The sequence below is a fragment of the Oncorhynchus nerka genome, unplaced genomic scaffold (genome assembly GCF_034236695.1).
Source record: "Oncorhynchus nerka isolate Pitt River unplaced genomic scaffold, Oner_Uvic_2.0 unplaced_scaffold_2153, whole genome shotgun sequence".
NCBI lineage: Eukaryota > Metazoa > Chordata > Actinopteri > Salmoniformes > Salmonidae > Oncorhynchus > Oncorhynchus nerka.
In genome coordinates this window covers 32138-49344 of record NW_027039158.1, presented here as the reverse complement: position 1 = coordinate 49344, position 17207 = coordinate 32138, and the positions used below count along the sequence as shown (strand labels likewise).

The window sequence follows — 17207 nt, the reverse complement described above, 5'->3', positions numbered from 1 at the left end:
AGGAGGGTTAGGGTGGAGTGGTATGATAGGAGGGTTAGGGTGGAGTGGTATGGTAGGAGGGTTAGGGTGGAGTGGTATGATAGGAGGGTTAGGGAGGAGTGGTATGGCAGGAGGGTTAGGGTGGAGTGGTATGATAGGAGGGTTAGGGTGGGTGGTATGATAGGAGGGTTAGGGGTGGAGTGGTATGGTAGGAGGGTTAGGGTGGAGTGGTATGATGGAGGGTTAGGGTGGAGTGGTATGGCAGGAGGGTTAGGGTGGAGTGGTATGATAGGAGGTTAGGGTGGAGTGGTATGATAGGAGGTTAGGGTGGAGTGGTATGGTAGGAGGGTTAGGGTGGAGTGGTATGATAGGAGGGTTAGGGTGGAGTGGTATGGCAGGAGGGTTAGGGGTGGAGTGGTATGATAGGAGGGTTAGGGTTAGAGTGGTGGTATGACAGGAGGGTTAGGGTGGAGTGGTATGATAGGAGGGTTAGGGAGGAGTGGTATGGCAGGAGGGTTAGGGTGGAGTGGTATGATAGGAGGGTTAGGGTGGAGTGGTATGATAGGAGGGTTAGGGTGGAGTGGTATGATAGGAGGGTTAGGGTGGAGTGGTATGATAGGAGGTTAGGGTGGAGTGGTATGGCAGGAGGGTTAGGGGTGGAGTGGTATGATAGGAGGGTTAGGGTGGAGTGGTATGATAGGAGGGTTAGGGTGGAGTGGTATGATAGGAGGGTTAGGGTGGAGTGGTATGATAGGAGGGTTAGGGTGGAGTGGTATGATAGGAGGGTTAGGGTGGAGTGGTATGATAGGAGGGTTAGGGTGGAGTGGTATGATAGGAGGGTTAGGTGGGAGTGGTATGATAGGAGGGTTAGGGGTGGAGTGGTATGATAGGAGGGTTAGGGAGGAGTGGTATGATAGGAGGGTTAGGGTGGAGTGGTATGATAGGAGGGTTAGGGTGGAGTGGTATGATAGGAGGGTTAGGGTGGAGTGGTATGATAGGAGGGTTAGGGTGGAGTGGTATGATAGGAGGGTTAGGGTGGAGTGGTATGATAGGAGGGTTAGGGTGGAGTGGTATGATAGGAGGGGGTTAGGGTGGAGTGGTATGATAGGAGGGTTAGGGTGGAGTGGTATGATAGGAGGGTTAGGGTGGAGTGGTATGATAGGAGGGTTAGGGTGGAGTGGTATGATAGGAGGGTTAGGGTGGAGTGGTATGACAGGAGGGTTAGGGTGGAGTGGTATGACAGGAGGGTTAGGGTGGAGTGGTATGATAGGAGGGTTAGGGTGGAGTGGTATGACAGGAGGGTTAGGGTGGAGTGGTATGATAGGAGGGTTAGGGTGGAGTGGTATGATAGGAGGGTTAGGGTGGAGGGTATGGCAGGAGGGTTAGGGTGGAGGGTATGATAGGAGGGGAGGGTTAGGGTGGAGTGGTATGACAGGAGGGTTCCCAGTGGAGTGGCCATGATAGGAGGGTTAGGGTTCAGGTGGCCTGGGCCCTAGGACCATGGTTAGGTGGACTACCTGACATGATGGTTAGGGTGGAGTGGTACCTGGCCATGGTTAGGGTTAGCTGGAGTTTCAGGAGGGTTAGGGTGGAGTGGTATGGCAGGATTCAGGGTGGATGCTGGTCATTTAGGAGGGTTACATTTGATAGAGGGCTTCCCCAGTCCACTGGCCATGCTGCTGCTCCAGTTTCTCTTTCTCTCACTCCTGGCCCTAGGACCATGTCCCAGGACTACCTGACATGATGACTCTCTCTGTCCCCAGTCCACCTGGCCATGCTGCTGCTCCAGTTTCAACTGTTCTGCCTTACTATTATTCACCATGCTGGTCATTTATGAACATTTGAACATCTTGGACTTCTGTTATAATCTCCACCCGGCACAGCCAGAAGAGGAGTGGCCACCCCACATATGCTTCTTCCGGTTTTTCTCTTTCTCGGAGGACCTGAGCCCTTGCCCCAGGACTACCTGACATGATGACTTGCTGTCCCCAGTCCACCTGACTAGGCTGCTTCCAGTTTGTTCTGCACTTTGATTAATCGACCATGCTGGTCATTTATGAACATTTGAACATCTTGGTCATGTTCTGTTATAATCTGGTATGACAGGAGCCAGAAGAGGACTGGCCACCCCATAGGAGGGTTGGTTCCTCTCTAGTTCTTCCTAGGTTTTGGCCTTTCTAGGGTGGAGTGGTTGATAGGAGGGTTTTACACCTGCATTGTTTGCTGTTTGGGGTTTTAGGCTGGGTTTGGTATGACTTTGAGATATCAGCTGATGGAGTGGTATGATAAATAAATTTGATTTGAGTTTGATTTGAGGGTGGAGTTTGGGTGGGTGGTATGATAGGAGGTTAGGGTGGAGTGGTATGACAGGAGGGTTAGGGTGGAGTGGTATGATAGGAGGGTTAGGGTGGAGTGGTATGATAGGAGGGTTAGGGTGGAGTGGTATGATAGGAGGGTTAGGGAGGAGTGGTATGATAGGAGGGTTAGGGTGGAGTGGTATGATAGGAGGGTTAGGGTGGAGTGGTATGATAGGAGGGTTAGGGGAGTGGTATGGTATGATAGGAGGTTAGGGTGGAGTGGTATGATAGGAGGGTTAGGGTTAGGTGGAGTGGTATGATAGGGAGGGTTAGGGTGGAGTGGTATGATAGGAGGGTTAGGGTGGAGTGGTATGATAGGAGGGTTAGGGTGGAGTGGTATGATAGGAGGGTTAGGGAGGAGTGGTATGACAGGAGGGTTAGGGTGGAGTGGTATGACAGGAGGGTTAGGGTGGAGTGGTATGATAGGAGGGTTAGGGTGGAGTGGTATGATAGGAGGGTTAGGGTGGAGTGGTATGATAGGAGGGTTAGGGTGGAGTGGTATGATAGGAGGGTTAGGGTGGAGTGGTATGATAGGAGGGTTAGGGTGGAGTGGTATGATAGGAGGGTTAGGGTGGAGTGGTATGATAGGAGGGTTAGGGTGGAGTGGTATGATAGGAGGGTTAGGGTGGAGTGGTATGATAGGAGGGTTAGGTTGGAGTGGTATGATAGGAGGGTTAGGGTGGAGTGGTATGATAGGAGGGTTAGGGTGGAGTGGTATGGTAGGAGGGTTAGGGTGGAGTGGTATGGCAGGAGGGTTAGGGGTGGAGTGGTATGATAGGAGGGTTAGGGTGGGTGGTATGATAGGAGGGTTAGGGTGGTGGTGGTATGATAGGAGGGTTAGGGTGGAGTGGTATGATAGGAGGGTTAGGGTGGAGTGGTATGACAGGAGGGTTAGGGTGGAGTGGTATGATAGGAGGGTTAGGGTGGGAGTGGTATGATAGGAGGGTTAGGGTGGAGTGGTATGATAGGAGGGTTAGGGTGGAGTGGTATGATAGGAGGGTTAGGGGTGGGTGGTATGACAGGAGGGTTAGGGTGGAGTGGTATGATAGGAGGGTTAGGGTGGAGTGGTATGATAGGAGGGTTAGGGTGGAGTGGTATGATAGGAGGGTTAGGGTGGAGTGGTATGATAGGAGGGTTAGGGTGGAGTGGTATGATAGGAGGGTTAGGGAGGAGTGGTATGATAGGAGGGTTAGGGTGGAGTGGTATGATAGGAGGGTTAGGGTTAGGGTGGAGTGGTATGATAGGAGGGTTAGGGTGGAGTGGTATGATAGGAGGGTTAGGGTGGAGTGGTATGATAGGAGGGTTAGGGGTGGAGTGGTATGATAGGAGGGTTAGGGTTAGGGTGGAGTGGTATGATAGGAGGGTTAGGGTGGAGTGGTATGATAGGAGGGTTAGGGTGGGAGTGGTATGATAGGAGGGTTAGGGTGGAGTGGTATGATAGGAGGGTTAGGGAGGAGTGGTATGATAGGAGGGTTAGGGTGGAGTGGTATGAGGAGGAGGGTTAGGGTGGAGTGGTATGACAGGAGGGTTAGGGTGGAGTGGTATGACAGGAGGGTTAGGGTGGAGTGGTATGATAGGGGAGGTTAGGGTGGAGTGGTATGATAGGAGGGTTAGGGTTAGGGTGGAGTGGTTTGACAGGAGGGTTAGGGTGGAGTGGTATATGACATGAGGGTTAGGGTGGAGTGGTATGATAGGAGTGTTAGGGTGGAGTGGTATGACAGGAGGGTTAGGGAGGGAGTGGTATGATAGGAGGGTTAGGGAGGAGTGGTATGATAGGAGGGTTAGGGAGGAGTGGTATGATAGGAGGTTAGGGTGGAGTGGTATGACAGGAGGGTTAGGGTGGAGTGGTATGATAGGAGGGTTAGGGAGGAGTGGTATGATAGGAGGGTTAGGGTGGAGTGGTATGACAGGAGGGTTAGGGTGGAGTGGTATGATAGGAGGGTTAGGGAGGAGTGGTATGATAGGAGGGTTAGGGTGGAGTGGTATGATAGGAGGGTTAGGGTTAGGGTGGAGTGGTATGACAGGAGGGTTAGGGTGGAGTGGTATGACAGGAGGGTTAGGGTGGAGTGGTATGATAGGAGGGTTAGGGTGGAGTGGTATGATAGGAGGGTTAGGGTTAGGGTGGAGTGGTATGACAGGAGGGTTAGGGTGGAGTGGTATGATAGGAGGGTTAGGGTGGAGTGGTATGATAGGAGGGTTAGGGTGGAGTGGTATGACAGGAGGGTTAGGGTGGAGTGGTATGATAGGAGGGTTAGGGTGGAGTGGTATGATAGGAGGGTTAGGGTGGAGTGGTATGATAGGAGGGTTAGGGTGGAGTGGTATGATAGGAGGGTTAGGGTGGAGTGGTATGATAGGAGGGTTAGGGTGGAGTGGTATGATAGGAGGGTTAGGGTGGAGTGGTATGACAGGAGGGTTAGGGTGGAGTGGTATGATAGGAGGGTTAGGGTGGAGTGGTATGATAGGAGGGTTAGGGTGGAGTGGTATGACAGGAGGGTTAGGGTGGAGTGGTATGACAGGAGGGTTAGGGAGGAGTGGTATGATAGGAGGGTTAGGGTGGAGTGGTATGATAGGAGGGTTAGGGTGGAGTGGTATGATAGGAGGGTTAGGGGTGGAGTGGTATGATAGGAGGGTTAGGGTGGAGTGGTATGATAGGAGGGTTAGGGTGGAGTGGTATGATAGGAGGGTTAGGGTGGAGTGGTATGATAGGAGGGTTAGGGTGGAGTGGTATGACAGGAGGGTTAGGGTGGAGTGGTATGATAGGAGGGTTAGGGTGGAGTGGTATGATAGGAGGGTTAGGGAGGAGTGGTATGATAGGAGGGTTAGGGTGGAGTGGTATGATAGGAGGGTTAGGGTGGAGTGGTATGATAGGAGGGTTAGGGTGGAGTGGTATGATAGGAGGGTTAGGGTGGAGTGGTATGATAGGAGGGTTAGGGGGTGGAGTGGTATGATAGGAGGGTTAGGGTGGAGTGGTATGATAGGAGGGTTAGGGTGGAGTGGTATGATAGGAGGGTTAGGGAGGAGTGGTATGATAGGAGGGTTAGGGTGGAGTGGTATGATAGGAGGGTTAGGGTGGAGTGGTATGATAGGAGGGTTAGGGTGGAGTGGTATGACAGGAGGGTTAGGGTGGAGTGGTATGGCAGGAGGGTTAGGGTGGAGTGGTATGATAGGAGGGTTAGGGTGGAGTGGTATGATAGGAGGGTTAGGGAGGAGTATGGTATGATAGGAGGGTTAGGGTGGAGTGTATGTGTCTGGGTTAGGCGCCCCCCTGGGTTGTGCCGTGGAGGAGATCTTTGTGGGCTGGTACTGATTGTCTCAGGATGGTTAGTTGGTGGTTGAAGATATCCCTCTAGTGGTGTGGGGGCTGTGCTAGGCAAAGTGGGTGGGGTTATATCCTTCCTGTTTGGCCCTGTGGGGTGGTATGGATGGGGCCACAGTGTTCCTGGACCCCTGGTATCAGCCTCCAGTATTTATGCTGCAGTAGTTCATGTGTCGGGGGCTAGGGTCAGTTTGTTATATCTGGAGTACTTCTCCTGTCCTATTCGGTGTCCTGTGTGAATCTAAGTGTGCGTTCTCTAATTCTCTCCTTCTCTTTTCTTTCTCTCGGGAGGACCTGAGCCCTAGGACCATGAGACATGATGACCTGTCCCCAGTAGGAGAGGAGGACCCAGGTGGACCTGGTATGATGACCTTGCTGTCCCCAGTCCACCTGGCCATGCTGCTGCTCCAGTTTCAACTGGCCTGGGCCCTGGACCATGTCCCAGGACTACCTGACATGATGACTCCTTGCTGTCCCCAGTCCACCTGGCCATGCTGCTGCTCCAGTTTCAACTGTTCTGCCTTATATTATTCAACCATGCTGGTCATTTATGAACATTTGAACATCTTGGCCACGTGGTTATAATCTCCACCCGGCACAGCCAGAAGAGGACTGGCCACCCCACATATGCTCTCTTAATTCTCTCTTTCTTTTCTCTCTCTCGAGGATCTGGGCCCTAGGACCGTGCCCCAGGACTACCTGACATGATGACTTTGCTGTCCCCAGTCCACCTGACTGTGCTGCTGCTCCAGTTTCAACTGTTCTGCCTTATGGTATTATTCGACCATGCTGGTCATTTATGAACATTTGAACATCTTGGTCATGTTCTGTTATAATCTCTACCCGGCACAGCCAGAAGAGGACTGGCCACCCCACATAGCCTGGTCCCTCTCTGGGTTTCTTCCTAGGTTTTGGCCTTTCTAGGGAGTGTGGTTTCCTAGGAGGGTTTCTACACCTGGATTGCTTGGTTGATGGGGGTTTAGGCTGGGTTTCTGTACAGTACTTTGAGATATCAGGTATGATGGAGGGCTTATAAATACATTTGATTTGATTTGATTTGAGTGGTATGATAGGAGGGTTAGGGGGAGTGGTATGGTATGATAGGAGGGTTAGGGTGGAGTGGTATGATAGGAGGGTTATGGTGGAGTGGTATGACAGGAGGGTTAGGGAGGAGTGGTATGATACGAGGGTTAGGGTGGAGTGATATGGCAGGAGGGTTAGGGTGGAGTGGTATGATAGGAGGGTTAGGGTGGAGTGGTATGATAGGAGGGTTAGAGGTGGAGTGGTATGATAGGAGGGTTAGGGTGGAGTGGTATGATAGGAGGGTTAGGGTGGAGTGGTATGATAGGAGGGTTAGGGGGTTAGGGTTAGGGTGGAGTGGTATGATAGGAGGGTTAGGGTGGAGTGGTATGGCAGGAGGGTTAGGGTGGAGTGGTATGATAGGAGGGTTAGGGTGGGTGTGGTATGATAGGAGGGTTAGGGTGGAGTGGTATGATAGGAGGGTTAGGGTGGAGTGGTATGATAGGAGGGTTAGGGTGGAGTGGTATGATAGGAGGGTTAGGGTGGAGTGGTATGATAGGAGGGTTAGGGTGGAGTGGTATGATAGGAGGGTTAGGGTGGAGTGGTATGATAGGAGGGTTAGGGTGGAGTGGTATGATAGGAGGGTTAGGGTGGAGTGGTATGATAGGAGGGTTAGGGTGGAGTGGTATGATAGGAGGGTTAGGGTGGAGTGGTATGAGGGAGGGTTAGGGTGGAGTGGTATGATAGGAGGGTTAGGGTGGAGTGGTATGATAGGAGGGTTAGGGTGGAGTGGTATGATAGGAGGGTTAGGGTGGAGTGGTATGGTAGGAGGGTTAGGGTTAGGGTGGAGTGGTATGATAGGAGGGTTAGGGTGGAGTGGAGTGGTATTATAGGAGGGTTAGGGTGGAGTGGTATGGCAGGAGGGTTAGGGAGGAGTGGTATGATAGGAGGGTTAGGGTGGAGTGGTATGATAGGAGGGTTAGGGTGGAGTGGTATGATAGGGAGGGTTAGGGTGGAGTGGTATGATAGGAGGGTTAGGGTGGAGTGGTATGATAGGAGGGTTAGGGTGGAGTGGTATGATAGGAGGGTTAGGGTGGAGTGGTATGATAGGAGGGTTAGGGTGGAGTGGTATGATAGGAGGGTTAGGGTGGAGTGGTATGATAGGAGGGTTAGGGTGGAGTGGTATGGCAGGAGGGTTAGGGTGGAGTGGTATGATAGGAGGGTTAGGGTGGAGTGGTATGACAGGAGGGTTAGGGTGGAGTGGTATGATAGGAGGGTTAGGGTGGAGTGGTATGATAGGAGGGTTAGGGTGGAGTGGTATGATAGGAGGGTTAGGGTGGAGTGGTATGATAGGAGGGTTAGGGTGGAGTGGTATGATAGGAGGGTTAGGGTGGAGTGGTATGACAGGAGGGTTAGGGTGGAGTGGTATGATAGGAGGGTTAGGGTGGAGTGGTATGATAGGAGGGTTAGGGTGGAGTGGTATGATAGGAGGGTTAGGGGTGGAGTGGTATGGTAGGAGGATTAGGGTGGAGTGGTATGATAGGAGGGTTAGGGTGGAGTGGTATGGTAGGAGGATTAGGGTGGAGTGGTATGATAGGAGGGTTATGGTGGAGTGGTATGGTAGGAGGGTTAGGGTGGAGTGGTATGATAGGAGGGTTAGGGTGGAGTGGTATGATAGGAGGGTTAGGGTGGAGTGGTATGATAGGAGGGTTAGGGTGGAGTGGTATGATAGGAGGGTTAGGGTGGAGTGGTATGATAGGGGGGTTAGGGTGGAGTGGTATGATAGGAGGGTTAGGGTGGAGTGGTATGGCAGGAGGGTTAGGGTGGAGTGGTATGATAGGAGGGTTAGGGTGGAGTGGTATGATAGGAGGGTTAGGGTGGAGTGGTATGATAGGAGGGTTAGGGTGGAGTGGTATGATAGGAGGGTTAGGGTTAGGGTGGAGTGGTATGATAGGAGGGTTAGGGTGGAGTGGTATGATAGGAGGGTTAGGGTTAGGGTATGATGGAGGGTTAGGGTATGATAGGAGGGTTAGGGTGGAGTGGTATGATAGGAGGGTTAGGGTGGAGTGGTATGATAGGAGGGTTAGGGTGGAGTGGTATGATAGGAGGGTTAGGGTGGAGTGGTATGATAGGAGGGTTAGGGTGGAGTGGTATGATAGGAGGGTTAGGGTGGAGTGGTATGATAGGAGGGTTAGGGTGGAGTGGTATGATAGGAGGGTTAGGGTGGAGTGGTATGATAGGAGGGTTAGGGTGGAGTGGTATGATAGGAGGGTTAGGGTGGAGTGGTATGATAGGAGGGTTAGGGTTAGGGTGGAGTGGTATGACAGGAGGGTTAGGGTGGAGTGGTATGATAGGAGGGTTAGGGTGGAGTGGTATGATAGGAGGGTTAGGGTGGAGTGGTATGATAGGAGGGTTAGGGTGGAGTGGTATGGTAGGAGGGTTAGGGTGGGTGGAGTGGTATGATATAGGAGGGTTAGGGTGGAGTGGTATTATAGGAGGGTTAGGGTGGAGTGGTATGGCAGGAGGGTTAGGGAGGAGTGGTATGATAGGAGGGTTAGGGTGGAGTGGTATGATAGGAGGGTTAGGGTTAGGGTGGAGTGGTATGATAGGAGGGTTAGGGTGGAGTGGTATGGCAGGAGGGTTAGGGTGGAGTGGTATGATAGGAGGGTTAGGGTGGAGTGGTATGATAGGAGGGTTAGGGTGGAGTGGTATGATAGGAGGGTTAGGGTGGAGTGGTATAACAGGAGGGTTAGGGTGGAGTGGTATGATAGGAGGGTTAGGGTGGAGTGGTATGGCAGGAGGGTTAGGGTGGAGTGGTATGATAGGAGGGTTAGGGTGGAGTGGTATGACAGGAGGGTTAGGGTGGAGTGGTATGATAGGAGGGTTAGGGTGGAGTGGTATGATAGGAGGGTTAGGGTGGAGTGGTATGATAGGAGGGTTAGGGTGGAGTGGTATGATAGGAGGGTTAGGGTGGAGTGGTATGATAGGAGGGTTAGGGTGGAGTGGTATGACAGGAGGGTTAGGGTGGAGTGGTATGATAGGAGGGTTAGGGTGGAGTGGTATGATAGGAGGGTTAGGGTGGAGTGGTATGATAGGAGGGTTATGGTGGAGTGGTATGGTAGGAGGATTAGGGTGGAGTGGTATGATAGGAGGGTTATGGTGGAGTGGTATGGTAGGAGGATTAGGGTGGAGTGGTATGATAGGAGGGTTATGGTGGAGTGGTATGGTAGGAGGGATATGGTGGTGTAGACCTGTGTATTACATTAAATGTACTGTTTTTCTGGTGAAGTGGACCTGTGTACTATATTAAATGTACTGTCCAGATGATGAGAAACATTCTGTGTAATACACTGGTCCACTCTATAGACAGATCACACCTGCTCCGTGTTGCCTTCTCACACTCGCCAGATTGAACTGAGACAAACCAAAGGTGAACTGAGCTAGCATGATCTGTCATAATTGCTAAAAAAGGACTAAGCAAAAATGAAATCTCCAAGGCAACACGGTTTGGTTGTTGTCAGTGTGACAGTGTGAAAAGGGTATCAGAGACTCACCAGGTACCGTTCTGATGACACGCTAACTAGGATGAGGTCATCCCCGACTCGGACCTTCTCTCCCTCTGACCTCTGCTTGGAGGCAGGGTGGATGGTCCACCAACAAGCTTCTCCTGTCAGAGACAAGACAGGAGGATATGGCTGAGACTATGGTGACATCACAGTAACCTTCTCTGACCTCTGACCTCTGCTTGGAGGCAGGGTGGATGGTCCACCAACATGCTTCTCCTGTCAGAGACGAGACAGGAGGATATGGCTGAGACTCTCTCTCTCTGAGTCTCTCTCTCTTTCTCTGAGTCTATCTCTCTGTCTCTGAGTCTCTCTGTCTCTGAGCCTCTCTGTCTCTGAGTCTCTCTGTCTCTGAGCCTCTCTGTCTGCCTCTGTCTCTCTGTCTCTGTCTCTGAGCCTCTGTCTCTGAGCCGCTCTGTCTGTCTCTGAGCCGCTCTGTCTCTGAGCCTCTCTGTCTCTGAGCCTCTCTGTCTCTGAGCCTCTCTCTCTCTGAGCCTCTGTCCTTGAGCCTCTCTGTCTGTTTCTGAGCCTCTGTCTCTGTCTCTGAGTCTATCTCTGAGCCGCGGTCTCTGTCTCTGAGCCTCTCTGTCTCTGAGCCTCTATCTCTGAGCCGCTCTGTCTCTGAGCCTCTCTGTCTGTCTCTGTCTCTGTCTCTGAGCCTCTCTGTCTCTGAGCCTCTCTGTCTCTGAGCCTCTCGCTCTCTGAGCCTCTCGCTCTCTGAGCCTCTCACTCTCTGAGCCTCTCGCTCTCTCTCCCTCCCTATCTATATACAGTGCATTCGGAAAGTATTCAGACCCCTTGACTTTTCCACATTTTGTTACTTTACAGCCTTATTCTCAAAATGATTTTTGTTTAAATCCTCAATACATCATAATTACAAAAACATGTTTTTAGAAATTGTATGTATAAAAAAACAGAAATACCTTATTTACAAAAGTATTCAGACCCTTTGCTATGAGACTTGAAATTGAGCTCAAATGCATCCTGTGTCTACAACTTCATCTGAGGCCACCTGTGGTGAATTCAATTGATTGGATATGATTTGGAAAGACACAGCTGTCTATATTAAGGTCCAACAGTTGACAGTGAATGTCAGAGCAAAAACCAAGCCACTAGGTCGAAGGAATTGTCCGTAGAGCTCCGAGATATGATTGTATCGAGGCACAGATCCGGGGTACCAAAAAAGAACACAGTGGCCTCCATCATTCTTAAATGGAAGAAGTTTGGAACCGCCAAGACTCTTCCTAGATCTGTCTGCCTGGCTAAACTGAGCAATCGGGGAGAAGGGCCTTGACCAGAGAGGTAACCAAGAACCCAATGGCCACTCTGACAGAGCTCCAGAGTTCCTGTGTGGAGATGGGAGAAAATTCCATAAGGACAACCATCTCTGTAGCACTCCACCAATCAGACATTTATGGTAGCGTGGCCAGACGGAAGCCACTCCTCAGTAAAAGGAACATGACAGCCAGCTTGGAGTTTGCCAAAAGTCACCTAAAGAGTCTCAGACCATGAGAAACAAGTGTCTCTGGTCTGATGAAACCAAGATTGAACTCTTTGGACTGAATGCCAAGCGTCACGTCTGGAGGAAACTTGGCACGGTGGTAACAGCATTATGCTGTGGGATTGTTTTTCAGTGGCAGGAAGACTAGTTAGGATCGAGGGAAAGATGAACGGAGCAAAGTACAGAGAGGTCCTTGATGAAAACCTGCTCCAGAACACTCAGGACCTCAGACTGGACCTCAGACTGGACCTCAGACTGGACCTCAGACTGGACCTCAGACTGGACCTCAGACTGGACCTCAGACTGGACCTTAGACTGGACCTCAGACTGGACCTCAGACTGGACCTCAGACTGGACCTCAGACTGGGGGGGAAGGTTCACCTTCCAACAGGACAACACAGGAGTGGTTTTAGGACAAGTCTCTGAATGTCCTTGAGTGGCCCGGCCAGAGTACGGACTTGAACCAGATCTAACATCTCTAGAGAGACCTGAGAATAGCTGTGAAGCAATGCTCCCCATCCAACCTGACAGAACTTGAGAGGATCTGCAGAGAAGAATGCGAGAAACTCCCCAAATACAGGTGTGCCAAGCTTGTAGCGTCATACCCAAGAAGACACAAGGCTGTAATCACTGCCAAAGGTGCTTCAACAAAGTACTGAGTAAAGGGTCTGAATACTTATTTAAATGTGATATTTCAGGGGTTTTATTATAAACTTACACACATTTTTAAAACCTGTTTCTGCTCCGTCATTACGGGGTATTGTGATGTCATTATGGGGTATTGTGATGTCATTATGGGGTATTGTGATGTCATTATGGGGAATTGTGATGTCATTATGGGGTATTGTGTGTAGATTGAGTTTCTGAGATATTTCATGTAGCAGCCAGGTTGTTGCAGGACAGACAGGAACCTAGTAACCACAGGCAGCACCACTGAGGGTCTGGAGTCTAGTAGCCTCCAGCAGGGTCTGGAGTCTAGTAGCCTCCACCAGGGTCTGGAGTCTAGTAGCCTCCAGCAGGGTCTGGAGTCTAGTAGCCTCCAGCAGGGTCTGGGGTCTAGTAGCCTCCAGCAGGGTCTGGAGTCTAGTAGCCTCCAGCAGGGTCTGGAGTCTAGTAGCCTCCAGCAGGGCCTGGAGTCTAGTAGCCTCCAGCAGGGTCTGGGGTCTAGTAACCTCCAGCAGGGTCTGGGGTCTAGTAGCCTCAAGCAGGGGCTGGAGTCTAGTGGCCTCCAGCAGGGTCTGGAGTCTAGTAGCCTCCAGTAGGGCCTGGAGTCTAGTAGCCTCCAGCAGGGTCTGGGGTCTAGTAACCTCCAGCAGGGTCTGGGGTCTAGGAACCTCCAGCAGGGTCTGGGGTCTAGTAACCTCCAGCAGGGTCTGGGGTCTAGTAACCTCCAGCAGGGTCTGGGGTCTAGGAACCTCCAGCAGGGTCTGGGGTCTAGTAACCACAGTCAGCATGGCACACACACCGACACACAACATAGTAAACGTCCACACCCACACAGCATCACAACAGTCTTACTATGGGAACTCATAAAACCCAGCATCAGAAACATCTCTCTCTCTGAAGCTTGCATGGCAACATAACACTACAACATGGCTTGGTAATGCTGTCTCATCTGACTGTACTAGCTATACTATGGCTGTTGGGAAAGAAGAAGAGAAAGAGACCTACCTGTTGTGTCTTCCTGCAGTCCAACATCAAACGCCAGTTTGTCGGTTGAGGATCGGGAGGTACCTAGGCAACAGAGGTACTAGACAGAGAAACAAAAGAAGCCAATTATCCATCAACACAACCAGACACAACATGGTAGAAACCAGTCTCCTATTGCCTTGTCTGACTGGCTCAGCAACTCGTGTATCACTAGAAAATACATAAAACAAAGACAACAACCAAACAAAGATGACAACCACAACAAAGATGATGACAACCACAACAAAGATGGTGACAACCACAACAAAGATGATGACAACCACAACAAAGATGATGACAACCACAACAAAGATGATGACAACCACAACAAAGATGACAACCACAACAAAGATGATGACAACCACAACAAAGATGATGACAACCACAACAAAGATGGTGACAACCACAACAAAGATGATGACAAACCACAACAAAGATGATGACAAACCACAACTGACTGACATCACAGAGCACAAACCTGGAATGGAAGATCGTGACACTGATTCAAGTACATGTTATTTCCTGTATTTGGGTCTCCGGACAGACTGCAGAGGGACTCACCATGCCGCTGTAGGAGTGTCGTAGCAGAACAGCGTGTCCGTACAGTAAGGTGCGGTGGCCCCCTCCCTGGGCCGTCTACAGAACAGAGACAGAGAGACAAGAGACACATGTTACTATACAGGACTGAGATCTAATCATACAATAAGGTACGGTGGCCCCCTCCCTGGGCCGTCTACAGGACAGAGACAGAGGGACAAGAGACACATTCAGGAACTACTTTACACGTACAATACTGTTACTATACAGGACTGAGATCGAATAATACTACACCGGCTCTGACACTTGTCAGGGCTTGCAAACTATAATGAATTACAAAAGGGAAACCCAGCCGAGAGTTGCCCAGTGAGACGAGTCCACCGGACGAGCTAAATGCCTTCTATGCTCGCTTCGAGGCAAGCAATACTGAAGCATGCGTGAGAACACCAGCTGTTCTGGACGACTGCGTGATCACACTCTCCGTAGCCGATGTGAGTGAGACCTTTAAAACAGGTTAACATTCACAAGGCTGCAGGACCAGACGGATTACCAGGACTTACTGTAGCATGTGCTGACCAGTTGGCACGTGTCTTCACTGACATTTTCAACCTCTCCCTGACCCAGTCTGTAATATCTACATGTTTCAGGCAGAATGCCAAAGTAACCTGTCTAAATGACTATTGCACTCACATCTGTAGCCATTAAATATTTTGAAAGGCTGGTCGTGGCTCACATCAACACCATCATCCCAGACATCCTGGACCCCACTCCAATTCACATACTGCCAAAACAGATCCACAGATGACGCAATCTCAATTGCTCTCCACACTACAGCTCAGCGTTCATATACTACATCTCAGCGTTTAACACAATATAGTGCCCTCCAAGCTCATCACTAAGCTAAGGATCATGGGAATGAAACACCTCCCTCTTCAACTGGATCCTGGACTTCCTGACGGGCCGCCACCAGGTGGTGAGGGTAGGCAACAACACATCCGCTATGCTGACTCTCAACACAGGGGTCCCTCAGGGGTGCGTGCTCAGTCCCCTCCTGTACTTCCTGTTCACCCACGACTGCGTGGCCGCGCACGACTCCAACAACATCATCAAGTTTGCCGATGACACGATGGTGGTGACCTGATCACCACCGACGATGAGACAGTCTATAGGGAGGAGGTAAGAGACCTGGCAGTGTGGTGCCAGGAAATCATGGGAGAAGGGCCATGGTCAGGGAAGTGACCAAGAACCCGAAGGTCACTCTGAAGGAGCCCCAGAGTTCCTCTACGGATATGGGAGATTCTTCCTGAAGGACAACCATCTCTGCAGCAGTGTGTTGCCAGGACAACCACTCCCTTAATGTCAGCCAGACAAAGGAGCTGATCGCGGTCTCCAAAGAACACGCCCTCGTTCACATCGAGTGGAGCTTCAAGTTCCTCTGTCCACATTGCTAAGAACCAACCATTCCTCTGTCCACGTGGCTAAGAACCAACCATTCCTCTGTCCACGTGGCTAAGAACCAACCATTCCTCTGTCCACATGGCTAAGAACCAACCATTCCTCTGTCCACATGGCTAAGAACCAACCATTCCTCTGTCCACATGGCTAAGAACCAACCATTCCTCTGTCCTCATTGCTAAGAACCAACCATTCCTCTGTCCACATGGCTAAGAACCAACCATTCCTCTGTCCACGTGGCTAAGAACCAACCATTCCTCTGTCCACCTGGCTAAGAACCAACCATTCCTCTGTCCTCATTGCTAAGAACCAACCATTCCTCTGTCCACGTTGCTAAGAACCAACCATTCCTCTGTCCACATGGCTAAGAACCAACCATTCCTCTGTCCACATGGCTAAGAACCAACCATTCCTCTGTTCACATGGCTAAGAACCAACCATTCCTCTGTCCACGTGGCTAAGAACCAACCATTCCTCTGTTCACATGGCTAAGAACCAACCATTCCTCTGTTCACATGGCTAAGAACCAACCATTCCTCTGTTCACATGGCTAAGAACCAACCATTCCTCTGTCCACGTGGCTAAGAACCAACCATTCCTCTGTCCACGTGGCTAAGAACCAACCATTCCTCTGTCCACGTTGCTAAGAACCAACCGTGGTCCAAACACACCAACACAGTCGTGACGAGGGAACGACAACGCCTCTTCAGGACGCTGAAACAGCTTCTACTCAAAAAAGTAATGAGACTGCTTAAAAAGTTTACAAAATTGCTAAAATAACTATTTTTGACTCATCACATACGCTGCTGCTACTGTTGATTATCTATCCTGTTGCCTTGTCACTTACCTACAGGGCCTTTATCTATACCTATATTTCCTCCTACCTACAGGGCCTTTATCTATACCTATATTTCCTCTTACCTACAGGGCCTTTATCTATACCTATATTTCCTCCTACCTACAGGGCCTTTATCTATACCTATATTTCCTCCTACCTACAGGGCCTTTATCTATACCTATATTTCCTCCTACCTACAGGGCCTTTATCTATACCTATATTTCCTCCTACCTACAGGGCCTTTATCTATACCTATATTTCCTCCTACCTACAGGGCCTTTATCTATACCTATATTTCCTCCTACCTACAGGGCCTTTATCTATACCTATATTTCCTCCTACCTACAGTGCCTTTATCTATACCTATATTTCCTCCTACCTACAGGGCCTTTATCTATACCTATATTTTCCTCCTTTTGTTACCTAACAGGGCCTTTATCTCAAATGGATTAAATATTTCCTCCTACCTAATTTACATCTATACCTATATTTCCATCCTACCTACAGGGCCTTTATCTATACCTATATTTGACATCCTACCTACAGGGCCTTTATCTATACCTCATATTTCCTCTTGACCTAAAAAACAGGGCCTTTATCTATACCTATATTTCCTCCTACCTACAGGGCCTTTATCTATACCTATATTTCCTCCTACCTACAGGGCCTTTATCTATACCTATATTTCCTCCTACCTACTGGGCCTTTAAATAGCTACCAAAACTTCCTCTACCTACAGGGCCTTTATCTATACCTATATTTCCTCCTACCTACAGGGCCTTTATCTATACCTATATTTCCTCCTACCTACAGGGCCTTTGGAAAGTATTCAGACTCCTTGACTTGTTCCACATTTTGTTACGTAACAGCCTTATTCTCAAATGGATAAATTTTGGTTTTCCCTCAGCAATTTACACGCAATATCCCATAATGACATCACAATATCCCATAA

At 50.1% G+C, this 17207-nt stretch overlaps 1 protein-coding gene across 1 annotated transcript in view; it reads right to left on the bottom strand.

Annotated features, from left to right (window-relative positions):
* Nucleotides 1–10226: 10226 nt before the first annotated feature.
* Nucleotides 10227–17207, bottom strand: part of LOC135567320 (ryanodine receptor 2-like) — a gene marked incomplete at its 3' end in the record, with an annotated part of 12558 nt that continues 5577 nt past the window's right edge. The window contains exons 2-4 of the mRNA XM_065014744.1: nt 13987–14061; nt 13408–13486; nt 10227–10339 (exon numbers count right to left, since the gene is read on the bottom strand). Coding sequence (XP_064870816.1) covers nt 10227–10339; nt 13408–13486; nt 13987–14061 — 267 coding nt within the window. The remainder of the gene's footprint in view (nt 10340–13407; nt 13487–13986; nt 14062–17207) is intronic.